Below are 26,745 nucleotides of genomic sequence, written 5' to 3'. Positions count from 1 at the left end.
TCAGTCACCATTAATTGAGTGCCAGGCACTGTCCTGGAGGCTGGGATTCAGCCGTGAACAAGAAAGAGAAAAAGGCCCTGGCCTCCCCAACAGCTCAGCGGTCCAAGAACAAGTCCCAATGGACTAAACTCCTTCCCATTCTTTTGGCACCAACTGGAGAGCTTGTATTTTAAGGAGGTGCTTCCAACTTTAAGGAGAAAATGGATTTTAAAATGCAGAATGAAGAATAGTCTGGGTACTTTGCAAGTCAAACAGCCCGAAACTCCATGAGGGGAACCTTTTTGGGGTTTCTGTGTGAAGAGGAGAGCGAAAAGATTCTAGATAACCTGCACTCACCCACCCAGCCACCGCTGCCCCCAGAAGAAATTAGAGCCGTGGCCTCCATGCCTCTTCTTGCAGGAGTTAGGGGTACATAGGGGGACTGTCACCAGGCTCTCGGCAACACCAGCTCTAACTAGGAATGGTACCCACTTTGGCCCCACTGGGAGACAGAGGTCTGCTTCTCTGGTTTGGTCACTAAGCCTGCCCTTCACTCCCCGGAGACCTCCTAGGTGGCCACTAAGCACACATCTCATACACTGGCTGTCGATCATCTCATTTAATCCTCCCCACAACCCTCGATCATCTCTGGAAAACAGGCGCAGGGGTGAGAGTAAGAACTTCAGTAGGTCACACAGCTATGCATGGAGAACCAGAATCCTTGTTCTTACCAGGACACTATTTCAGCCAGATCCCAGGAGCCAGGCAAAGGGAGAAGCAGCCAGGTTGATGGGCAAGAACTGGCAAGAGACTCTATGTAATAAAACCTTAGACCCACCAAGGACATATTTTATTAATGAGTAATAACCTTAACAATAAAGGGACCTTTTTGAAGCTCAGAACATTTTATGGGTACTGATAATTTCCTAAGTACTTTTACATATTATTTTGCACTTGATCCTTTTGCACTTTGATCCTCTTGTAAAAGCAATGTTTTATAATCATTTTATGGATAGAGAAATGGTGGCTCATAGAGAGTAAGATGCCTCAGATTGCACTAGTGTGTGTGTGAGGCCTGACGTGTGTGGGGTCTGACAGTTGTGGGCAAACTGTGTTTCACGGCCAGTGGTATTCTCAGAGCAGAGGTGCCCCCAGACTGGAGGAGGGGCAGGAATGCCTCAGCTTCATGAGTTCACAGTTTGTTTTTTCCCAAACCTTTATTACTCAAATCCAGTATGGCAGTGAATGCAATAGACCCGTATGATTTATTTACCAGTCCTTTCTCCAGAACACGAAAGAAACTTCGCCTACATACTATTGCCATTTGTTGAAAGGATTGTCACCTCTAGTGATGCCAGTACATTTAGAAATGGCTGAAGTTTTCCTGTGCATATGCTTCAAGGGCTTCACCTAAAGTTTGGGAGAGCTACTTGCTGTGGGCTGGGCTTGGAATGAGACCAGGTCCCTGCCCTCAAAAGGTCAGCCGGCCCAAGTAATCACACCAGAGCTAGAGATATGCAAAAAGTGCTGTGGGGAGACAGCCTTTCCAGGAAGACTTCACAGAAGAGGTAATAAGCCTGTGTGTGTTTCTCTACCAGGGAGAGAGAAACAGAGAAAGGGACTGCAGCCTTGTAGGGAGAGGGGTCGACTCGTGTCAGGGGCCTGTGGCAGGAGTGACCTGGGATGTGGCCAGAGGGGCAGCAGCCAGAGGAAGGCCCTTGGGATCCCCCTTGAAAGCTGTGGGTGGGGAGCTCTTGGGGGTTTTAAGGAGGGGAGGACATGCCTGTTTTTGAATGATGCCTGAGGTAGCAGACGGGGAATCTGAAGATGAGGAGACTGCTGTCCCCAGCGTCTCACCACCTAAGCCCAGGATGCCGTGACAGAAGTGGACCCTGGCTCCAGGGTCTCTGCTGAGTCCGGCTGGGTGTTCCGCCTGGGAGGATTTCAGAGGGGCAGGAGCAGCCCTGAGGGAGGTGAAGAGGCATGGAAAGAGGGGGCTTCAGACCACTTTGACCAGGGGCGGGCTCTAAGACGGTGGTAGGCAGTGAGAGATCCGGAAATCCCGGCTCCTTTCCAGGGGCCTCCCCTGCGGGAGCCCTGCTGAATCTCCCCTCCCTGCACATGCGTGCGCACTCCTGATTGGAACACCTTTGTCACTTCCTGCAGGAAGATAGCCTTGGCCTGCTGCCCCTTCCTCAGTCGCCCCCAGCCCCTCCCTGGTGCTCCCTGGGTACCTGCACTGTCTTGTACAGATAACCTCCACATTGTCTTGAAATTATCTGAAGTCTGAGAGCCTGGTTTTATTTGTCTCTGTAGTCACAGCACTTAGCTCGGTATTGTGCATACAGTAGACATTCTATAAAGGTCTACTGGATGGAACTAGAAGGGAGAGGTCAGTAAAGGCTGGGTTAACATGTAGGGGGTGTCAAGGGCAGAAGGAGCAACCAGGGAGTCCGGCAGGTGTTAGGGAGGCGGTGGGTAGAGGGTGGCCCATGCAAAGAAGGGTGATGGCGGGCAGAGAAAGGCCAGATTATAGAGTGGTCTGGATTTGATTCAGTGGGCAACCAGAGACACAGAAGGCAATATGCATGCGCTTTCATGCACACGCACACACACAGACTGATGGATTATAGGGAACTGGCTCACAATGCCATCTGCGAGCTAGAGACCCCAGTAAAGCCCGTGGTGTAATTCAGTCCAAGTCCAAAGGCTTGAGAACCACAGCAGTGTAAATCCCAGGCCAAGAAGAAGACTGATGTTCCAGTTCAAGCCATCAGGCAGAAAAAGTGCCAAATTCTCCTTTCTTCCACCTTGTTCTATTCAGGCCCTCAGCCCATTGCGGAGGGCCATCTTCTGTACTCAGTCCACCCCTTCAAATGCTAATCTCATCCAGAAACACCTTCACAGACACACCCAGAAATAATGTGTAGTCACATATCTGGGCACCCTGTGATCCAGTCTGCCCACAAGATTAGCCATCACACCTGGATTGGTGATTTCAGAATCAACTAGCACTTTGAGCACCTCCTGTGAGCCATGCTGTGGCCTTCCATTTGCATTCACCCCTTTAACACCCTAAGAGTGGATATAACCCATTTACAGGAGGAGAAACTGTCTCAGCAGGCACACCTAAACAGAGGGAAAGCCTCTTTACACTCATCCTTGACAGCTCTTGGGTTGTAAATACAACATTCTGTAACTTTACCTCTTTTCCATCTCAGGCCTTCAGTGGCTTCCTATTCTGTCCTACTCCAATATACTGTTTTAAATGATTATCATTACTGACAGTAATTATATTATTATTGATTATATGTTATATAATCAATAATATATATGATTATTATTACTGACAGTATGGTACTAGAATAGAAATGATTGCTAACTCTTACATAACACTAGGTATACCAGGCAGTTTTCTGGTGTTTTACGTACATTAACTAGCCATGTTTTGTAGATGGGAAAATGGAGGCACAGAGAGTTTGAATGACTTGCCCAAAACCACACGTGGTCAGGGTTCCAGCCCAGAGTCTCGTCTGACTCTCCCAATGACCTGCCCAAGGCCATACAGTAGGAGAGCCGGAGGTAAAACTTGGAGATTCTGATTTAAAAGCCTCTCTTAATTCAGCCTCCTTACTCTGCCTTCAAAATCCTTGGGATACTTTTTACTGTGAAGAGGGTCCTTGAAGACCCTCTCACTCCTTCTCACGTGGGCCCAGTGCTCATAGGTGCCCCCCTGCCCCATTCCGCCTGTGTGAGCAGCTGCCTCCTACTAAATGGTGTTTGTACAGAGCCCATGTCCTGGCTCTTAAAAAGAAATGTGTGGGATGAATAAGCACCTAAAAATAGCTCAGGATCAATTTTTTTTGGTGGGGAGGGGGGGCTGTGTTTTCCTTTCTCTTCCCTCTTCTCCCTCCCTCTGCCCCTAAGGCTCATAAATTGCTGCTGGTTGACAGCTGGGCCAGGCTGGCTTCCTGTAAGGCTGTAATAACATGGAATTAGCCTGGCTGCCGCCCTCTCCAGAGCGGAAATGCCGGCACTTGGTCACTATAGACATCTCTGAGTTGATGCCTCCTGCCCTGGTCCACGCCCCTGGGACAAGTCTTCGCTTATTAGAAATTGGGCAGAGACAGATTCCTGGGCTTGTCCACCAGGGGAGGAGCAGTGGAAAAACCTCTCCAAGTGAGAGGCTGGCAGCTTCTAGGCTGGGCCATTTGAAGGTGCCCCAAATTCCTGCCTCCAGGGAGGAGCCGGGCGGGCAGGGGCAGAGAGCCCTGGCAGCCTGGGCCTCTGAGCCGAGGTTTCCGGCCGTCTGCTGACTCAGGGACTTGGCTGAGTGGCTCCCATCTGTCTCGGTGCCTCTAACAGGCCCACTCACCCCCTCCGGCCACCCACAGCCTGCCTGGAGAGGCTTTAGAAATCCAGCAGATCTTTGCTTCCCAGCAACTTCTAGGTAAAAGTGGCAGCCTAAGATCAGGCCACCTTTCTTCCTCAGCCTGGTTGATCATATGGGTTCTGGGGTTATGCTGGGTGTTCCGTGGAGTTCAGCCATGCTTGCTTCTCTCTTTCTTCCATGAGATCAAATGTGTGGAAAGGGTCCACAGATACCTGTTTAATGTGGGGGGTGGTGATGGCAGTGTAAAGAGGGAAAAGAAATCTACCAGGAGCAAAGGGTTCAGAGGTCCCCGCTTACACTGAGCCTTTGGCCAAGGGATGGAAAATTCCAGGTGGAAGCTCGGAGAAGTGATAAGGGAAGTGCCACTCTGCCTGTCCTCCACACCCTGGGCTTCAGCCAGGACTGGGGCCTGGGTTCCTGAGCCCTCGCAGCATTTTCAGGTGTTCCCAGTCTTGTTGTACACAGGCATCTTCTGGGGGAGCTTTAAAATGCCGATGCCCAGGCTGTCCCCAGGCCAGGTGCCTCAGCACCCCTGGGGCAGGGCCCAGGCTTCCCAGGTGTGTAGCTGCGGCACAGAGCCAGCGCTGGCAATAACAATCTGCATTCTCCTCCACCCTCTGCTTTGCTTCTGAACTTTCACGTTCTCAAATTCAGAGGTGGGCATTGCCATGCCTGAGCCCATGTCCTGTATAACGGGGCTTAGTAAGGAAGTGTGGAGGTCTGCTGTGATGATGATGATAGAGCCCAACTCCAAGGCTAGAGGCATTCAAAAAGTGCTTTCCTATGACTTCATTTAAAAGTGTCCCTTCTTAATATTGAAGGATCCGTTTGAAAGTTGAACATAAGGTCCAAAAGTTCTTAAAAAACAAGAGTTCCCCTTAGACCACGGCCAGCAAAATGGCTGATGGATCTACTGCCTTCCCCAGGGCCTGGCCTGAGCTGAGTTCTCTGCTTTGGCACCAAACGAGCCTCCCAAATGGCTGTCCTGGCTCCCTTGACTCACAGGTGACTCCCAAGCTGCAGTGTGTCCACTGGGCCTCCCTCTCTACCTGGTCAACAAGCAGTGCACACTTCATGTAGTGGAGACGACATTCCTGCCCCCACCGCCCTGGAGAGCAGGGTCCTCATTCCTCTAACAGTTCCACTTCCTCTTAGTCCCCAGGGTCAGATCTAACGCTGCCCCTCCTTCATCCCTGCAGCTAGTCTCATCTCTTCCCTTGCTCCCTTCTTGAAGCCCTGGCCCCAATTCCAGCTCCTGTCATCCTGGCTCACCCCAACCGCCTGCAGCTGCCAGTCTAGTTCCTCCGGAGCCTCGCAGGAACCACTCCCAGTGGCTGTCCTCAAACACCGGTGGGCATGAGAAGCTACAGGCTGGAAGGACCGCAGGAGGCAGCACTCGCCCCACTCTCCACTGTTTGACTCCTCTCAACCTTGCCAGGTGCTCTAGCTAGCCTCAGCCGGAGCTCCAAAAGTGAAGAGGTGCGCAGTCCCACTTCACCTCTCGAATCCGTGTTTGCTTCCCATCTGGTGGCCTGTCTGGCTTTCCGTTGCCTACATGGCAGAGGCTAAGTGTTCTAGCAGGAACTCCCCATGAATCTGCTCAGTGAGATGTGTCCGCTTCCGGTGCAAATGCGCTTGGCCTGTTCCACTCGCCACACTTGGTCACACTGCCCCTTGTGGTCAGCCCTGCTGCCCGGTTTTCCTGCACATGCCCTGGTCTTCCCGGCCCTGGCCTCCATTCACAGCTCCAACCACAAGCCGCTCTCCTGGAACCCTTGGGATAGTGGCACGTCCATGTGCCCATGGCGCCTCCTAAATGGGGGCCGGGACAGTTGAGCGATGAGTTAGCGGGGGGCCTGGCAGCAGCCCTGCACTGCCTGGCCCGTCTCATCCTCCTGAAGTGCCTAGGAACTCGGGGAGCACTTCTGGTTTTCTCAATTTGAAACTGTTGCCTGCCCTTTATGTGGTCCATTTCCTCTGAAGGGAAGAACAAGCACATTTCTGGGGTGGCTTAGCCGCTGCAGCAGCTGAACTCCCAAGAGGAGCCACTGGCAAGCAGGAGTAGGATTCTAGATTTCCAGGTTCACAGATAAAACCGAGGCTAAGGCACACGGGCTCATGCACACTTAGTGCCAGAGAGAGAGGGCCACCCTGGACCTCTGACTGTTTCTCTGACCAGAGGGGACCTTTCCCGACCCCTTCCTGGGCTCCTGCGTAGGTGCCCTTAGTTCTGAAGGAGGCCTGATGATAGCAGAGCACTTGACCTTTCCTGGCTCTAAGTGGCACTTCACACCTCACCTCATTACTCATTTATCTTGCAGCTCCTCAGGGTCCCCAGGAACAGCTCTGACATCCCTAGCTGGTGCCCAGAGAGTGCCATGGGGCACACATGTCCCAGCTGATGAAGAGACTCCTGTGGCCTTGTTCCTAGAAGGCTGGCAGACCATCAGTGGACAGTGATCTGAGCCCCTGCCGTGCCCAAGTTTACCCCGAGGGTGGGCTGTGGATACAGAGGGAAAGCACGGCATCTGCAGGTGGACGACCTGTAGCAGTGTGGGGACAGAGCCAGGAGTGCAGTTCCAGGCTCTCGGCCTCACGTGGAAAGGTGCTCACTCGGGTACTAAATGGCCATCAACTGTGATCGGATGGCCTTCAGCTGTGGCTAGTTGGCCGTTAGCTGTAACCAGTGAGCCACTGGCCACTAATATAACTGCCGTGGCTACGCTAGCAGCAAATGGGGGCTAGCAAGAAGATGGCTGAGCTAGCAAGCGCGGATTGCAGTTCACACGGCGGATTGCAGTTAGCAAGTGAGGTTGGTTGGTTGGCAGAGACAAGTGGACGGCAGGTTGCGGATCGTGTGGCTCCTGCCTCCTAGGTCTCCAACCCAGCCGCCAGCGAGACTATAGTGGTGTGACTCCCCTACCTATGGCTCCATGGGTGTTCCTTTTTGGCCCCACCATTTCCTGCGTTTTTATGTGGGGAGTGGGATCAGAGACCCTGCATGCCACCCTGCATGACAAGCAGTCACTACCTGTGGGACCTCAGGAAGTCACTAGCCCCTCTATAACTCAGTGTCCACGTCTACAGAGCGAGTACCACGAACTGGGAAGCTCGGATAGGACAACGCAGGCAGAGCATCCAGTCTGCCGCCTGGCACGTTGCAGGTGAGCTCCTTGCTCCTGGGAGCCCTGTGATGGGGAAAGCACTGCACAGTTGTTGATTAGGTTTAATGCAGGCTCAACAACACAGTCATTGTGATCACACATCAGTAAGTCTTTATGCAGCAGGTGCTCAGAGGTCAGGTCAGAGCCCGTGTTGGGATTTGGCAGCCCTGCGCCTGCTCGTAATGGAGATTTATGGAGATTACCACCAATGCTCCTGTTCGGGCCATCTTGTGAATATCAACACGTGTGGCTGGTCTAGGTGAGGAGAGGTGGTGGCCCATCAACAGGGGAGCAGGGGTTCCTGTAGGCAGCTGGCTGTGGAGTGAGCCCAGGACTGATCAGATGACTTAAGGACCACGAAGGATGAGGCTTCTGGGGCAGCTGTGGCAACTCAGAAACAGATCCAGGGCTCACAAGAAACATCTAGGTGGGGAACTTGTGTGCCACCAACGGTCCCTGCCAACCTGCGGCTTCCCCAAGAGAGCTGCTCAGCTTCAGTTTATTGTTACCATGTCACCAGTGCCTGGATACTAATGTTCCCATAAAATTAACTTTGCATATTGAAAACAAATAACTAGGATTCTGTATAAAATTAGAGGTATGTTCCAAGAGGTCAAAAGAAGGACTTCCCAGCGGTTCCATCCGAAAGGTTTGGCTGAGAAAAGGGTGGGATGGAAGCTGAACCTGTTCATAACCTGTGGCATCACTGGAGGAGGTGGGAAGTGTAGTCCCTACGTAGCAGTTCACTCTCTTTTCTAGCGCTTTAACTCGAGGGTCTCCCAATTGCATCCTCTGCATGTCTTTTACTTCATTTCATTCCCCTGTGGCGATAGGATTTTCTTGGTCACATCCTAGTATCTTGTTCATGCTGACAGCTTCCTGCCTAAGATGCAATCATTTTCTTCCTACCTGGTGTTTTATAATCAGTGCAGGCATACCTCGGAGATAATGTGACTCCGGTTCCAGACCACCACTGTAAAGCGAGTATCTCAATAAAGTGAGTTGTAAGCTTTTTGCTGGTGGAGGGTCTTGCCTTCAGTTTGTAAAAACACAACATCTATGAAGTGCAATAAAGCAAAGCGCCATAAAACGAAGTGTGCTTGTATTTTTTTTTAACCTCAGTTTCAGAATTTGGGATACCTGGAACAATGTATTTTAGATATCTCTAAAATACAGGCTTGTGTAGAGTGTTAATGATGAAAACTGTGTTCAGTGGAAATGTTTAAACTACCTAAGGCATCATTTCTTAGGGCCCAGCCTTGCATACCCATAGCAGATAAGCCTATACAGAGCACACATGGCGCTAGGGGAAGGAATGGGATGGAAGTCTAAGTGCCCAGTGTCTGGCTCTGGGAACTTATGCAGATCACCCAGGGTAGGGAAGAGAAGGCTGCCAAGTTCATGTACTCACAATTAATTCACAAGGCTTTACAATGAAGAAAGTCAACCCCACAAATAAAATTTCTCACTAATAATAGTTTAAACTGCCTGCCAACCCTGGTGGACGTAGGTATCCCAGGGGCAGGGCAGTGCCAGGTGCAAGGGACACTGTGTAATGTGGCTCAGTATGAACCAGCATAGGGGCTCCAGGTGGGGCGTCTGGAACACATTGCCTGCCTATTAGCTGCGGGGCCCTGGGAAAGTCCCTTAACCTCTCTGGGCCTTGGTTCCTTATCTGTAAAATAAGGATAATAGTAATACTTAGCGTACAGGGTTGTTGTGGGTATTAAAAGAAATAAGACTTGTAAAGTGCTTGCTATAGTGTCTGGCACATTGTAAGAACTCAATAAATGTTACCAGTTATTATTCACAGCATGACACAAATGTCCCTTCTCCCCCCAAGAGCACGCACCTGCCCACTTGCCACGTGATGCTATACCCCTCAGATCTTCTGAGATACACTCTAGGTCTAGGAACTCTTGTGTTTCTTGAGGGTTTTTTCCCCTCCACTTTTAAGTGTAATCATGCCCCCACAAAGAGAGGCAGCGGAAGGCTTTTCCCACTGGAGTCAAAGTGACTCATTGAAAAGGCCACTCTGCCCCAGGAAAGCCCAGTGGGAATAGTCTGAGATGGAGCCACTAGGATGACAGGCCGTGCTGGGACCTCACTCTCGCCAGCCAAGGCTCTGTTTGCAGGACCTCCCATGAGAAGAGTAGCAGTCACTCAGCTAGTGGCTATCAGCTAATGTTCTCTGCTATTCAGCTGGGTGCGGTCAACAGCTTTAATTACTTTTTTCTCCCTATAAGCCTACTTATTTACCGTCGTTTTAATTAGAATGACTACTGTTACCCTTGGTGTTTTATCCTTTTTTTTTTCCTTATGATTTAAGCTTAAAAAAAAGTTATCCAGAACTTTTCAGGCTCTCGCCACCAGGTAAATGGAGAGAAAAGTGTGTCGAGCCAAGTCAGGGACCAGCCTCCTACTGTGCCCTGTGCTTTAGATACATTGGTTTGCTTAATTCTCACATCAACCCTGGGAGATATAATATTTATTAGCCCTACTTTTCAGGTTAAGAAAACTGCAATTCAGAGAGGGTAAGGCACTTGCCTCTATCTAGAAAGTAATGGAGCTAGAATTCAACTTGAGATCTGAGCCTACACTTTCTTTCTCTTTTAATATTCATCATTATAATGCAAGCAATAATATTTCATCTCATTCTCCTTATAAAATATTAAAACACTATAGGCAAAGCTAAACCTTTGGACCTCCCCTCCCCACTTCAATGCCTTCCCCAGGTTTCAATTTTACACTCTTCTACAGCACCTCACCTGCAAAATAGGTGTTGTGATAACAATACCCATTCTGCCTTATGCAATTTTTAAAGGATCAAATGAGATAATGGACTTTTAAGTCCTCTGCATATGATCATTGTTAGTGGTAGCATAGTAACATACATTATATAAGGCCCTTTTTTGGGAGTATTGTTTAGTTTAACCTTTGTTTCTGGAAAGTAATGGAATCTCAAGCCTCTGGAGTACTCGATAATGCCCAGCCCTGAGCCTGGCAGCCGGGCTCTGTCTGTGTGGTATTTATAAGGCGAGGCTGCAGAATCGCAGTTCTCCAGTAGGTGTCACCCGCTACCAGATCACACCACGGCACCTTCCATACAGGCCTCCTGAGTCCATTCCATACTTTTCAGTTGATGGTAAGGGTGGAGCAGTGATGTGGGTATGGAATTCCGGCTGGAAAGAGCCCTGGGGCTGGTAAGGCAGGAGCAGGGCACTCGGGTGCAAGGCCAGTGAGTCCCAGCCTCTACCTGAGGGAGCTCACAGGAGAGCCCGGGGCATGTACCATTCCTTCCCAGGGTCATGCAGGCTGTATCCACATCCAGGAGCTCTCCATTGTAGGAGGGACTCCCAAGTGTCTGGATGGATCAGGGAAGGCTTCACAGAGAAGGTGACATCTGAGATGGGTCCTGCAGGGTGAGAAATAATCTTCCAAGCTGAGGAAGTAGGAAGGCATTCCAGGAACATTCTGTGTACTTATGAGAAGTTTGATGGGCCAGGACCTCACTGATGGGGCAGAGGGGAATGGGTGGTAGGAGGTAGGCTGGAATGCAGGGAGATGAGACCAAGTTAGTAAGGAAATTGAGGGGTAATGAACCATAAAAGAGGTTTGTTTGTTTCTTCCCATTTGTTTGTGACTCCCCACTGGGGTGGGCCAGTGGGGAGTCACAATTAGATGTGTGTAAGGTGAATTAGACAGGAAAAGTACTGGAGACAGGGAGGCTAGGAGGCTATTATTGAAAGTCTTAGCCAGAGCTGGAGCAGTTGGTATTAGGAGGGAAGACACAGATTGGAAACTATTTGCCAGAAACAATTGCATGGATCTGAGACCTCATTAGATGGGGCGGAAGAGGGGGGTTGTCAATGGAGGACTTAAAGCTGACTTTGAAGTTTCTAGCTTGAGCAACTAAGTGGAGGTGGAACCATTAGTTGAGATAGAAAACACGGGAGGGAGAACAGATCGTGAAAATAGAGGGAAAAGAAAATTTATCTTTAGAGTCCTTGAGTCTGAGGTACCTGTGAGACTGAGACCCCTCAGGTGGAGACATCGGTAGGCTGTTGGGTACGGTGCCTAGAGCTGGTGAAGAAAGGACAGAGTAGCAGCTGCAGGGCCACAGCATTCGTATTTCTGGTCCCAGTTTCTCTTTCTGCCTGATTTATTCAAAAGAGCCTCCCCCAGCCTTAGCCATTGGCCTACAGCCTCGTGGTGATCAAACATGTTTCAAACTGCTTCTCTCCCCACCTGCTCAGCTAGAAATGTGTTTCCTGAGACCCCGGGATCCCTTATGGCACAACCACTGTGAAATGGGGAACCCTCAGGCCCCTTCTCATCACCTCTTCTCTAAATCTGAACCTGTCTGCGGTAGGAAAGGCAGGCCCCAAAGATGTTTGTGTGCTGGGTGGGCCTAGCAGGTGACAGGTTAGCCCAAGCACAGAAGCCCAAGCTCTTTTAAGAAAAGCTGTTTGCCCCCTCTCTGTGTTTGTATGTGTGTGCACGCGTGCACCCATGCATACGAGGTCAGACAACTAAGTTCATGAACTCACTCTAGAAAAAGTGCTACACACCTCATTGTTGAATATCACTACGGTCACCTTCGAAGTGCTCCCCTTGGGAAGCTATGCACCGATGCCAGCACCTAGTCCACCCTTCAAAGCAATTTTGGAACTCTTTTTCTGGAATGGCCATCAGAGCTGTCATCATGTTACCCTTGATGTCCTGAATGTCATCAAAATTTCTTCCTTTCAATATTTCCTTTATCTTCGGGTAAAGAAAGAAGTCATTGGGGGCCAGATCGGGTGAGTAGGGAGGGTGTTCCAATACAGTTATTTGTTTACTCACTAAAAACTCCCTCACAGACAGTGCCGTGTGAGCTGGTGTATTGTCGTGATGCAAGAGCCATGAATTGTTGGTGAAAACTTCAGGTCGTCTAACTTTTTCACGCAGCCTTTTCAGCACTTCCAAATAGTAAACTTGGTTAACTGTTCAAGTGGTACAAATTCATAATGAATAATTCCTCTGATATCAAAAAAGGTTAGTGACATCATTGCAACAAGTTTGTGAACTTAATTGTCAAGCCTCGTATACATGCTTATATGTATTTGCCAGGGTACCCCCACCCCCACCCTCCCACCCCTAAATGGAGCAGGAAAGTAGGCCTGTTCCTGGCAGGCCTCTCCTTTTGCCATCACATGAGCAGTTCCAAGGAAATCCTACAGAGAGGGCAGCCGCAAGGAAGGGGCCTGTCTGTAACCATGATACCAGCCCTCAATGACCTTTGGGCACAGTAGTCACTTCCTGTGGCTGATATAACAAATTACTATAAACTTAGTGGCTAAAACAGCAGAAATGTATACTCTGAGAGTTCTGGAGGCCGGAAGTCTATCATCAGTATCACTGGGCCCGTCAAGGTGCTGACAGGGCCACACTCCTAGAATTGTTCCTTGCCTGTTGGCTTTTGGTGGCTGCCAGCATGTTCTATCTTGTGGTATATCACTCCAATCTCTGCCTCTGTGGTAGTACACTGCCTTGCTTCTTGTGTGTGTGTCAAATCTCCCTTTTACAAGGAGACCTGCGATTGCATCTAGGACATACCCAGATAATACAGGGTCATCTTCCCATCTCAGAATCCTTAATCATTCCTGCACAGTCTTTGTCATACATGACGGTGTTCACAGGTTCCAGGCATGAGTACCTGGTATCTTTGGGGGCCATTATTCAGCTGACTACAGGTAAGGTGTGGGAAAGTTCTTTCATTTGCCCCTTACCACCGGCACGTGACGTGGGTGTCACTCTCCATTTTAGCAATGAACAAATGGGCTTTGTCAGCCAAGGTGCCAAGATCTATTGGGAGACATTGACCTACTGATCAACCTCAGGTCTAAGAGTCCATAACACTTTTTCAACATATAAAATTTATCCTTTTTTTTTTTTTTTTGAAAAAAGATGGTGGTACATTTAATCAAGCAGATAACCTACACCTCATTTCTGCATGGGGTGACTCCTGCTGGTTCACCAGTTCCTGGTCAGGGTTGGAGGATGAGGAAGCTGGGGTGTGCTTCCCTCCTGCGTGCCCCCGCCCCTTCCAACCTGGCGTTTGGGTTCACTCTTGTGCACATGAGTCCGCAGAAGGGACTGTGGGAGCCCAGCAGGGCAGAGCAGACCCGGGCAGTCCTGATTTCCCTGGCTGGGGCACAGCTGGGCAAGAGCCGGGCTTGCAGGGACAGCCCTACGATGGGGCAGGACGGTCAGTCTGCAGTCCAGACTCGGGGTTAGACAGAGAGCCCTGGACCCAGAGAACCTGAAGGTCCTGAAGAGGGCCTGCAGCTGTCAGACCCTTGACGGGGCTCCAGAGCCAGGAAATGAAAATAACCGCAACGAAAGCCCCGTACATCCCTGTATGTCTGCGTTTCCGTCTTTTATATGATATTCTCACATGCCCCTAGGAGGCAGGCAGAGAAACAGTTCCTATTTCATTGATTGAGAATTCAAATGTGAAGGGGTAGGGGCCATCCTAGTCAGCAGCCAGACCTGGGGTCAGCTGGGGGACTTACCAGCGCTGCCTTCTTGGCCCCTTGGTGTGGGCCAGAGGGCCAGGGTTGTGGATGGGTGCCGTCACCTGTACATTGGAAAGGATTTTAAAAGCTGAATGCTCTGTGGCCGCCTGAGAAGCTCTTGTTGCCTTGGGCTGCCCTGCCCTTATGAAGTTTCTCCTGCGTGCCATTCCCTGCCAGGGGTGTGACCTGGGGCAAATGACTCCCTTCTCTGGGCCACAGTTTTCTCACCTGCTTTGTAACAGGGTTGGTATAAGTTGTCTCACGTCTGCGGTGAATGGGCTGTGCCCAAAGCCTTCCTGCTCATCTGAGGATTTGTAGCAGCCTGTGGTGTTAAAACCAGAGGCTTGGACTCCAGCTTTTCTCTGGTGACTGCCCCGAAAGAGCGTTTGCCAGTCCTTTTCCACTACCAGCTGCGTCCCCTGCAGAGAGAAAGGAGAGTCTGCCGCCCATTTCTCTAAGGGCAGAAGAAGAAGACTGGGGATGGGATGGAACACTGGGGATTCTGGTTTGAGAGAAAGGAGCTCTGCGTTCAGGGCTGATAATCACTTGGAAGCCAGATTCCCTCACTTTACGAGGGGCTGGCTCTGGCTCACTGGCGGGGGCCCTCAGGGCCTTCCGGGGATACCTGTTCCACTTCCCTCATTCGCTCATCTGTTGGCAGACCCCAGACTCATCCGGGCGTCCCCTCCATTAGCCGCGGGAGGCAAACAGCCGGCTCTGAATTCCGCCTTTGTCCAGTGAAGCCAAGTGGGGAGGGGCGGAGCAGACCCCCTGCCCCCACTGGAATGTCGGCTCGCGTCGCCCCCCAGCCCTCCCTCCTTTTCAGTCGCGTCCCCCGCTCACTTCCTGAGTCCCACGGATCCCACGGATCCCACGGATCCCACGGAACACGCACACACGCACGCACACACTCCCTCCCGCGGGCCCGGCGGCCTCGCTCCCGGCTGGGCGATTCCGGCCGCCGGAGCTCGCGGAGAGGCGACCTTTTGTTATTCAAATCACACTCGCCGCGCGCCGAGCCGCGGACTCCGACCCCGGAATCGGTCCTGTGGTTTCCCCACCCCTACGGGGAGCCCCCAGCGGACCCCGGGATTCCCCAGCCCCCGGGGCTCGCCGCGCCCGCCCGCCCGCCCGCGGGGCCGCGCCTCCCCCGCCCCCGTTGCGCGCTGCGGCTCCGCACTCGGCCCCCTCCCCCTCTCCGCCGCCCTTCCCCCTCCCCTTCCTTTCTCCGGTCCAGCCTCGGTCCTGCCGCTGCCGCCGCCGCCTTTCCCACTCCGCGGGGGCCCTGCCGGCCGCCCTCCTCGCAGCATGGCACCATTGGGGCTGGATTAGTCGGGAGCAGCATTTGGGGGGAGTAAGATCTCGAGGGGTGGGGGGTGCCCTGCAGCCTCGGTCATGGATGTGAGCAAGATGGTAAGTGAAGAGCAGGGGCTCTGCCCTGGAGCCTCCCCCGCCCCCCCCCACTTCCCTCTCTTTTTCCCCCTCCCAGTCGGCTTGATACACTGAAAGTTTCTGGATTGTTGATCCTGCCCGTTGGCCCCAACTCCGGGCGTGCTGGAGGAGGGAGCGGGGCCAGGACTCTCGAGGCGGCTGGCGGACAGGGATGGGGCTTCGGGTTTCCCGCCGCGCTGCCTCCAGGGCTGCCTGCGAGAGCTCGCTACACTCCAGGGAGTGAGGGCTGGTGAGCTCGCCTCCCAAATGGGAAAACCAGCCTGCTGGAGGGAGGGCATGGCTGCGGGAACGAGGCTCGTCCCATCCCCTCCAGAGCCCCTACTTGCACACCTATTTGAGATTTATGGTAAGATTTTTGGACTGAGCCAGTGGGCAGGGGGGCACAGGTGGGTGGCCTGGGAGGGCAGTGCGGAGGAACTAGGGCTGTAACCATTCTAGAAGATGAGGGGGCAGGAAGGAGATCCTTGTAGATGGGGGATGTTCTAGATTTGCCACTTGTAGACCCTAGCTGCCTGGGCCTGGGATGGGGGGAGCAGCAAACACCTTTGCCTCTTAAGCATCTGATTCCCTGAAGGGGGGCTGATACCCCTTTCAGGGCAGTTCTCCACCCCCCGGAACACAGTGGGAGCTGAATTCCTTGTTCATTCATTGATTGAGGAGCAGCCGTGGGGGTAGCAGGATGTGATTTGGGAGACTGAAGGGAGGGGGTCCCTGGGAGCATTTATAGGCTGGGAAAGGTTGTCCCAGAGGTCCCAGTTGTCCCCCACTCTGAAGATTTGAGGGGGCCCTTGAGATCACTGCTACCTTGACCCTGGCTTTAGACCAGGGTAACGTGTGTTCCGTGAGTTCCCCCCCACCCCGCACCCCCTTTTATAAACTTTGGAAGCCTGTGTGTCATGCTGGAGAGGTACCCAATGATGGGCTGTGCTTCAGAGGAAAGGAACTGGGTTGGGGTGTGTCTGTGTGTCTGGGGGAGGGGATCTGGGTCTGCCTGTACCTTAGGGATAAGAAGGTACTGGAATATGAGTTCATCTTGTACAGAATTAGGCTCATTTTCCCAAAGAGTGCCCTTTTGAAGCAACTGTGTCTGTGGAAAAGGCAGGTAGGTTCCTGGCCCTGCTAGGCTTTTGGCATTCTGTCTTGGGCAGGAGCAGTGGGAAGGGGAGATGAGAGATGAGAATCGTTTCTTCCTATGGCTGGAGACCAGTTTCAGACTGACTGAGTGCTGGGGTTGGGGTGAGGGGCCTCGCTGGCTCCCCTCTCATACGAGGGTGCATACCTGTCCATGGTTGGGCAACGCCAAGAGGCCGGACCACCATTCCCCATGTGTGAACCATGAAAGCTCACTTTCTTTGCGTGACTATTAAAACCACCCCCTCAAAAAAAAGTCTCTGCAGCTATAGGGGTGGGAAGGTGGAAAACTGACTAGCTGCCAGGCCCTTTCCTAGAGGTGTCTTAGCAAGCCACAGTCACCTGTCCAGGCTATGGGGGGAGGCAGGCGGGATGTGAAGCCCTAGTCCAGTGGCTGCCAGACAGTTAGCTATCAATGCAGGCCCCAGTCCGAAGGCCACAGCTCCCAGGGCCGTGGGGGTCTGAGAAGGGACTGCGCTGCAGAGTTCGGATGATGGAGGACATACGTGAGCCTCGGCTGGCTCTTCAAGGCTGCGTGGTGTTGGCTTTGCTGAGAGCAGTGAGGCCCATTGCCTGCTGAGAGAGTCACAGGAAGCGGAACGGGGCAGAGCCTATTGGGTAAGGCTGAGGATATCTGGCTGGGGCAGAAGTTTGAAATCAGGAAATGTTGAGATCATTGGTTACAGCTACACCAACAAGGCCTTGAATGCCAGCCCAGGTGTTACGACCTTGGCCTGTAGGCACTGGGTAACCTCTGGAGAATTTGGGGCACAGAAAAGGCACACATATTGCCTCTTTCTTTTCTCTTTTAGCTTGGGGTCCAAACAAAAGTGATATTAGATTCCCATTAATTATTGAGCAACCAAGTGCCCAGCCTAGAAACTGTTGTCCTCAGCTCTTTGTAAAGAGCACAGACCCTGGACTGTGTAGCAGAAGAACGTTACCCCCCCCCCCCCCCAGGGAATTGGCACCTACTTCCTATTCCTGCAGGAGGCCCAAGTTGCTTTCTGTTCTGACCATTAAAGCCCTCACGCAGGCGGCCCTTGGTAGCTCTGGGGTCCACCGCAAATCCAGTATTTCAGCCATATCCATGGCAGAGCCAGCATCAACCTTGGGGCTTTCTTCAGCTTATCGCTGACTGAGAGAAGCAGATTTAGTTCACCCAACGTCCTGCATGCTTTTGAGCAAGCTTCTTACCTTCTTAGCCTCATCTGTAAAATGAGAACAATAATACAGGCATACCTCATTTTACTGTGCTTCGTTTTATTGCGCTTCACAGATATTGCAGTTTTTTACAAATTGAAGGTTTGTGGCAACCCTGCATCAAGCAAGTCTATTGTCACCATTTTCCCAACAGACTCAGAAGATGGTTAGCACTTTTTAGCAATAAAGTATTTTTAAATTAAGGTATGTACTTTTTTTTAGACGTAACGCTATTGCACACGTAGCAAATAAACTCCAGTATAATGTAAACATAACTTGTATATGCACTGGGAAACCAAACATTTTTTGACTCACTCTATTGCTGTCACCTGGAACGACACCGCAATATCTCCAAGGATGCCGGAACCTTCCTTGAGCATTTTCATGAGGGTTGGAAATAATTCTTTTAAGGCACAGGATCTGGCATAGCAAGTCCTCCGTACATGGTAGCTATTATGATAATGATGGGCTCCAAAGTCTCATCTAAGATGACTGGTTCCCACCCCTCCACACACTCTTTATTTCTTGACTGGTCAGAAGAGCTGAGCATAGGCTGTATTTCAGATGACTGCTCCCGGGACCAATGCTCCCACCTGTGGTTATCTTTCTGAATGAAGGTGCAAATGACTAGGGAGAGTGGATTCACCCACCGCTGTGACTAATTTTGATGACATCAGATGTCTGCCCTAGGGAGACCTGGTTTAACCCAGCACTCGGGGGTAAAGCGCAGGTGCCTTTTGGGGTTGCAGTCTCTGTGCTTTACTGTGCTTTACTGAACACAGAGGCTGCCATGCTATAAATTGTGGGGAGCAGAGTCAACACTGCCAATTCTTACAAAAGAACATACAGTTTATGTAATGATTTATGTTTGCATAGTGCTTTACAGTTTACAAAGCATTTTCACACTTGTTCATGTTTATTATAACCCTGTGAAGAGGGCAGGATAGAAATAATTAGCCACATTTTACAGATTAGAAAACTGAGGTTCAGCAAAGTGAAGCCCCGGATCCCATGCAACGGGTGGTACCAGATCTGGTACCTAGTTCTCCTGATCACCAAAACGTATGCTATGGTGACACAGTAAGTAAAGGGTAAGGAAAAAGATTCAGTGACCAGATTCTAGGATGGACACCAGCCAATCTAAAAAGATGAGCTGAGTGGTAAGCCTTTGGCCTCTGGGTCCCCCAGGGGAGAAGATCCAGGGAGAGGATGAGCACCTTTCTATATGTGGGCTATGCACCTCATCAGTCACATACGACTATTTTTAAAACTCCGGGTTTCTTCATGAACCTCAGCTGCCCCCTCAAATGTGAGATACCTGACCCCTTGGATCCTCCAGCTTATAGAAGCAGGAAGGTGGGAGGCGTGGAGAAAAGGTGTTTCGGGTGTTCTGAGTAAATGATAATGATGGTGAGGCAGGAAGAAGCTTCAGGTCAACCTGCTGTGGCTGCTGGGCTGCGCTGGGGTGTGGGAGAAGGAAATGGCGAGCTGGAGAGATCCCAGGGAAGAATGGTGCCAAAGACTACTCAAAGCCCACCTTGGCTGTGGAAAGGAGGACATCTTCCCACTCAGGGTCTGAGCTAATAATCAGTTACAGCTGGACGTGGATGACCAGCTGGGTGAAAGCAGAGCAGTGTTTTTCGCTCTGGGTCACAAAATCAGTCTAGTGGGGTACAGCCAGCATTTGAAAGAGTGAAATAGAACAGAAAACATCCAGGTGTATTCCATGTAAGGAGGTAAGCATTAGCTCATAAAACTGGCTTTCATTGTATATGCAATGAAAACCTAGTAAAAATTGGCTTTGTGAAAGGTACTTTTTACTATGGTCAGAGTCAAAAAAAAAAAAAAATGCGGTCTCTGAGCCAGAGGATGTCCAGAGGCGGATGAGGATATCAGCCTCTGAAAAGACTGCCGAGGGCCAGTCGCTGTCTGACTCACTGGGGCCAGTCAGGAGCAAGAGGTCGTTTATCTACTCCACGTGCTTCTGAGAGGTGGGATTTGTCTTCTAGAGGTGGAGGTTTTGTCTGGCCAGGGCTTCCCCACAGCAGAGCCATCCTATGGCAGAGTCAAGCCCCTGAAGAGGGAGAGACCCTCTCCTGCTACTAGAACTGCGCAGGGACCCTGGAGGAGCATAGTCTCCGAGTCTTTGCCCACCTGGAGCTTCTGGCTCAGCACTCAGGCTTTGGGAACAGTCCTCAGAGGCCTGTGGGTTCATGGCCAAGGTCTCGTGCGGAAGGCAGCTCATTTGAACACTGGGGAGCGGTTCCAGGGAAATGAGTCGGCACGTCCTGGCTTTGTGCATCACCCACCACGGTTTCTAAAACTCAGCAGAGCCTCACGGATCCGCCGCCCTCTCCATCCAGTCCCTGGAGTAAGGTCAGGAATCATAGATGACATGGGCCTCAGCCAAGGGCCAGTGGGGAAGAAAAGCTGAAATTTGCCCCCTTTAAACATGCTTAGGAGAAAAGGTTCTGATTTCCTATATGATTGTTATCTCTTATTGTCACTGATCACTAAGATTTTATCCTACTAAGATGAGATTCAGCTCAATTCAGACACACTAGTTACCTGTTTTATGCGCAGGCCCCGGGGTGTGGGTGACAAGATGTTAGGGATCCAGAGATGTTGATGGCCGAGTTGTCCATGGAAAAGCTTAGAGGCGAGAGGGAGACAGAATTCCTTGAACTGCATCGAGTGGGACGACACATAGACATCTGCAATTGACAGAACACTCTCACCCGAATTGTTTTCTCTCTGAAAACAGCCTTGAGAAGCAGGAGTTAGTGCTAGTCAGAGTCTAAGTTCATATACAAACGTAGGTTTAAAGACAGACGGCCCAGGGCGCAGACAGCCCTCCCTCCCTGCTGTTTTCCCCTTAAGCCATTCCCCCCCCCAACACACAAACACAGCTGGGTGATTTTCTTGAAGAGAAGGTCCAGGGGCTGTTTCCGCTCCACCTTTGTCTCCTTTCTTGCCTGAGAGGTCCCGTCCAAAGCCAGACTGGCACGTGATCTGGCAGCTGTGCCTGAGCTAAAGGATTCCACCAGCCAGACAAAACTCATGCTGCCCTGCGCCCCAAAGAAGTGAAGCCACAGATCTTTTAAGACAAAAAAAAAGAATCTCCAAATCTTCTTTAGGTTCCCCGCCATCCTCATGAGGCTTTGATCAGGAGGTGGTTCCTGTGAGCAAGGAGGAGGGGACTAGAGGGTGGCGGCTATTTGTAGGTGTGAGTGGGAGCCGCCTGGAGTCCATAGCGCCATTTCTTGCCCATGGACCAGGGAGCATCTTCCCGTGTCCTGAGACTGCACTAGATGCTGGCCAGGGCCTTTGGAGTCAGAAGGGCCAGAGGCTAAATCCCAAAGCCACCTCCTGCCAGTCTGGGCTGTGGACAAGTTAGTTGACCTTGCTGTGTCCAGCTTCCTCATCTCTGATGGATTGACGTCCGCAGACTTGCGAGGGGTTGAGATGCCCTGTTTAAAGTTTCCGACACATGGGAGGGGCTTACTAAGCCGTGGCTATAAGTACTAATATTTTTGCTCATTTAATTAGGCAACAAATAAAACCTTAAAACTTCAGGCGAAGGGGTAGAATGTTCCTTCTTTTGGAATGACCCATCTGCTGGCTGAGCGCAGTCTAGCAGGGCATTCAGACACAAGTAATTACAGTACATGTGACAAAACGCACAGAGTACATCTGAGGGAGTGCGAGGGAAACAGTGGGAGTGATGACCTGGCACTAGAGGAAGGGCCTCACGGAGAAAGCTGGAGAAGGTAGGGGAGGAAGTCCCCCCGGGGGTATGGAAAGGAAGGGTGTTCCAGGCAGAGAACCGCACACGCGAAAGCACCTGGCCAAGAGACACCACAGGTGTGTTCTGGAACTGCCTGCCGTTCATGCTAGAAGAGGAGGTGCAGTCTGTCCCAGAGAGACTAGCAACATCCCCAGGACATGCGATCCTAATCTCTTTCTACCTCAGTGCTTCTTGGAAGAAGTGGTGTCAAAGCTGTGATCTGAAGAACGGGAGCAGCGATTGTGCTGACGAGAACAAGACGTACAGTAGGTGCTGGATGAATGAAGGAGGTGATGAGAGAAGACATTCCAGCTGAGAGCGTGGCCGTGTGTGTAGGCGAATGTATGTTGAGTAGGTTTGTTGGCGCAAGGCCAGAGAAGGAGAGGAGAGATGTGTGGGTGCAAGGGGTGAGGCCCAAGTTAAAAATAATCGCTTACTGCTCCAGTAGAACCAGGAAGCAAGGCTGTCTCCACTTGACGGTGAAGCTTGGATGTGCTATTCTGGCCAACATGCTTACACTTCCTTCTGATTCCGGTGCTGGGCCTCCCTGGAGCCAGAATAAGTGTGGGAGCTGCAAACCGTGGGTGGGGAAAAGGTGTTTTGAAATGAACATTTCATTAACTTTCTATCGTGACCTCTCTCGTGTGCGCTCAGTGCAGCCTCATCTTCTGGGACCTAAAATAGCTTTCTCCTGTTGGAGTTTTCTCAGGCTGGATTCTTTCTTTAGTGAGAAAGGAATCTTACCAAATCACAGCCTCCCGAGCCCCATTAGCTCAGAGATCAATGCCAGCAGCTTGGTGCTGGTCAGTGAGGTCCCCATTGGTGACAACCAAAGTCCTGGAGATCGTCCTTTGTGTCCTGTACATATGTCAGGATTGTCCCCCAAGTCAGCAAACACTGAGGCCCAATGCCAGGCATCAGGAATATAAAAGAGGATGGGATTGTTGAAAATTTCTGCTTTCAAGGGGGTGGAGGACATAAATAATTATAATATGGGGTGATAAGTGCCGTATTAGAGATTTAAGGAAAGGCCTATAGAAGCTGAAAGGTAGGTATAATCAATTCTGCCAAGTGGTATAAGAGGTGGGCTGGGGAAGGTGACATTGCAGGCCATTCATTCATTCATTCAGAAAATATTGATGGAGTATCCTCCATACTCCAGGTGCTGTTCTAAACATTTGGGGTACTTCACTGAACTAAACAAACGTCCTTGCCTTGTTGGAGGTGCCTCCTCTGCATCTGTGTGGGGGGTGAGGTGGGGGAAGGTATTAGACAACAGCAATAAACGTAAATGAGTAAATTGGATAGGGTGTTGTAAGGCACTGAATGAGTGATCTGGGAAAAGGGAATGGAGAGTGCAGGAGGGCTGCGATTGCCTTAAGGACGCCAGGATAAGAACTATTAAGGGGATGGGGGGATCATTCCTAGCAGAGTTTTTCTTGGCTGCCAGTGGACCCTGGGGCCCCATTCCTGGTCTGTTCGTGGCTTACAGTCCGGCTGAAACTGTGCACCCCACTGGAGCCCTGGCTGGATACTGAGAGTTGCCTAAATCTGGATCTCAGGGAATCTACCTTGTGCCCCAGCGGCCCTATGCTATCTTCCTGCAGTCCCTTCAGTGTTGGATGCAGGAGTCAGCCATATTGTAGAGAGCACTGCAAGCTCATCAGTTCCTCTCAGATTTCATAGAAATTGGAGGGAAGACTCTGCCTTTTGTTTTCAACAAATCTCTACTAAACGAGCCAAGTGTCAAATGAGCGATTCTCTGGCCATGGTCCTGGGGATGGACTTGGTGCCATCTTCAATTTAGCTGTACCCAGGTAATATCAGCTAGAATGAGGGTGGGACAACAGAGCACCTTGGTTCATGTCTCATTCCATTATCAGAAAAGCGTGATTCCTACTCTCCTGTTCAAGGTGAAGACACGGCTCAGAGAAGTCACACAGCTGGCAGGACTCGCTTTGAACTCTGGGCTCTTCCTGGGGCACCTTTTTGCCCACCCTTTGGCTTCTTGGTCACCAAAGGGAGACAGCCATAGTACACTGGCGTCTGATGGTTTCACTGGGGCTGGGGGTCTGCCCTTTGGGTACATCTTAATATCACACAGCTGTGGCCATCGGCAGCTGCAGTGGGGAAAACAGGTAATCCACAGGAAAATGTTTAACCTATGCTATTTTTCAGAAAGTTTGAAAAAGCGAAGAAAGAAAGATCAGGCACATCCCACCATCCAAAACTACTGCTCACAATTTGGAATAGATCCTTACAGACTGTCTTCTTCACGTGTGTTTTATAAGTCAAGAGTGGCCAACTTTTCATTTGATTCAACCAAATACAAGCATATACACATAGACAAAGACATACTTAAACAAAATGGGGCCATACCATAATACAGTTGTATAAATGTGTTTATTTTAACTTACATTATACCATAGATCTAGAAACAGTGTATCAGTGGTTGAGGGGATGGGTTCTTGGGTTTATATTCTGTCTCTACTGCTTACTCACCTGGGCAGGTAACTGAGAATCCCTGTGCAGGCTTTCCACCTTGTATAGTAGAGTAGTCACAGGACCCTCTATCTAGGATTGTTGTGACGGTACAGGAGTTAGTACATATGTCAAATGCTTAGACAAGTGCCTGGCCCATTACGTTAGCAATTACGACTGTATTTCTAGGTAAATGGGGACGATGTATCTATCATTTCATTGTAATCTGCCCCGTTAATAGACTTTAGCTGTAACAATTTTCCACTGTTGAAGTGACCTCCTTATGCACACATCTACCCATGTCACACTGCTTTACACTTTAAGGATTTGGGTGGTAAGGTTGGGCTTTTAAGAATTATTTTTATTGATGTGTGTTGAGCTGAGTGGTACGTACATGGGAAGGTGGCTTAAACCAGTCTCTTTTCCACTGGCCTATGACTACAAATTGGGCTCCCTTGTCTTCGTCTCCTCTTTGCTTTTTCATACTCCCAGCAATGCTGACGGTTCGCCAGTCCCCACACTGGGCACTGATCCCACTTCTGTGCCTTGGTGCTGGCCTCTCCCACTATATGCCCTTACTGGCCCCTTCTTCAGGCTGGACATCGAGTTAGATGATTCTTTCTCTAGGGAAGGGCGGCCATACCCAACCCGTCAGCCTTGGTTAGATATCCACCCGCAGGCTTCCCTGCACTCTGCACCCACCAGTGTCTCCCCTCTAACTGACTGTGTACATGCTGTCGCCATTTTTCTCCCCATCTAGACCATACTCCTCGAAGCCAGGACTTAAGTCTTATTCATCTGTGAGTTAACGGTACAGTACTTAACACAGGTAGTCAGTGTATGTTTGGTGGATGAATTTAGTGAATGAATAAAATCATGACTGACTAATTAGTGGCAGGACTTCAAAACATGGAGATGGTTTGGGGAGGGTGTTAATCTAGGTTGGAGAGGTGGCATGAAGCAAAGGTGTGAGAGAGCCTTGGACATGTCTGGCATGGTTGGAGCTACGCTTTTGCAGGAGAGATCTGGTCCAGGAGCTGGTGGCCCAGAGACCCGTGGAATGTCAGGCAGGCCTGGACTCCCAGTGGGTGTCCTGAGGCTCTTTGTGTGACTTCATCCACACCCCTAAACTTCTCTTGAACCTTATGGCTCTGACCATAAAGAATGGCTTTCCTTCACCCCCCAAGAAACAGAAGTGAAAGTTCCTGGCTGCTCAGCTTTCTGAGGAAGTCCCATCACAGCCATACAACTGATGATGAAATCCACCTTGGGAATTAGTAACCATTCCCCTCTATTCCCACCCACCCCTGACCCCACTTTAGAAAACAGTTTAGCAAATCCTCCTCAGCATGCTATTACTTCCTGTGTCCAGAGCTGGAAATGTTCCTCAGGGCACCTGCCTGCCACCTGGGACATTCCATGGCCTCCCGAGGGCGACCAGACCCTGCACCCACTCTCTTCTCTTTGGCTTTGACATGAGATCAGTGAGGCCTGTGTTTTGGCTATGGGTTAATAAGGATTCAGTTCCTGGGACCTGGGGCTTGAGGTTGACCTGAGTGTCCTCTCAGTGGAAACGAGCCTGAGTTATCCCAGGCCTGGAAGGATATAGCTGGGATTGATGGGCCCGAACCCAGAGTGAGATCTTGGTTCAAATCCTGGCTCTACTACTTACTAGCTGAGTCATCTAGCTAGCCAGGCTTCACGACGAGCTGGAAGAATCTCTTAACCCTTCCGAGTCTCAGTTTCCCCATCTCGTCGATGGAGTTAGCAGTCCCAGTGTTACTGGAAGGGTTAAATGAAATAATGTGTGCAAATGAATCTGGGATCTATTACAGGCCAGGAGAAGTTAATTGAATTAGAGAATGAGCGCCTGAACACGGTGAGGAGGAGACTGTTCAGTCTGTGTTTTAGGTAAAGAAATTGAGACCTAAAAGGAAGCGAGGAGGGGAGGAAAAAGGAAGGAAGTTGAAAGAACTGAAAGGGCGAGTGGATATTTTGCCTTATACTCCCTCTCCTTCTGGCAGACTCTTGTTGCCCCCACCCCTATCCCGCTCCCCCCAACACACACACACATCTGTTGCCAAGTCCCTGGGCCTATTTTCCCAAAGCAAGCATCGCCAATTCCATCTCTCCTTCTAAAGGCCTCATTGAAGGATACCAACGTGACCAAGTGTATCTGAGTATTGATTCCATCGAGGTCCAGTCAGTTTTAAAGCTGGAAAGACCATGAGAAAGAGAAGAGTTGGTGTGAGGAAAAGTGAAAGGAATGGGGGAGAATTGGCCCAGAGGAGGAGGAGATGACAGAGGCCTGGCCTAATGCCCTTCTCCAAGTTGCAGTGGACCTGAACGTTGGTGCTGCTCCCTGGCAGGCCCGTGTATCCCCACCCTCACTCTCAGCCCATCACCTTGCTTCCCGTTTCACTGAAATGAGATGAGACGTAAGCCCTAGAAAGCTCACACGTCTGCCTACACCTCTGTCCACACTCTGACTTGGCCTGTTTCTGGAATAGGGCGGCCACCTCCTATTATGCACTAGACCCCTTCCCCATTCCAGCGACTCTCCCTTCTCTCCCATCACGTATATACAAACATGTT

At 50.7% G+C, this 26,745-nt stretch overlaps 1 protein-coding gene and 1 long non-coding RNA gene across 4 annotated transcripts in view; one reads left to right on the top strand and one right to left on the bottom strand.

The window, feature by feature from the left end:
* The window catches only part of HIP1 (huntingtin interacting protein 1), a 143,428-nt gene that overhangs the window by 49,329 nt on the left and 67,354 nt on the right, over positions 1–26,745 (top strand). The window contains exon 1 of one of the 3 annotated variants that reach the window (XM_081054099.1): positions 15,369–15,509. The exons of 1 other annotated variant lie outside the window; for it this stretch is intronic. In XM_081054099.1, coding sequence (XP_080910225.1) covers positions 15,492–15,509 — 18 coding nt within the window. In that variant the 5' untranslated portion in view covers positions 15,369–15,491. Of the gene's footprint in view, positions 1–15,368; positions 15,510–15,592; positions 15,895–26,745 lie in introns of those variants that run through there. One more of the 3 variants, XM_081054100.1, reaches the window with a different exon arrangement.
* Positions 10,151–14,593, bottom strand: LOC308499852. The gene is made up of 4 exons (XR_013993643.1): positions 14,325–14,593; positions 14,094–14,158; positions 11,559–11,619; positions 10,151–10,951 (listed from the first exon to the last, which is right to left on the bottom strand). It is a non-coding gene; the product is annotated as an uncharacterized lncRNA (long non-coding RNA).

This window comes from Rhinolophus hipposideros (genome assembly GCF_964194185.1).
Source record: "Rhinolophus hipposideros genome assembly, chromosome: 7".
NCBI lineage: Eukaryota > Metazoa > Chordata > Mammalia > Chiroptera > Rhinolophidae > Rhinolophus > Rhinolophus hipposideros.
This window is presented reverse-complemented; position numbering and strand designations above follow the sequence as displayed.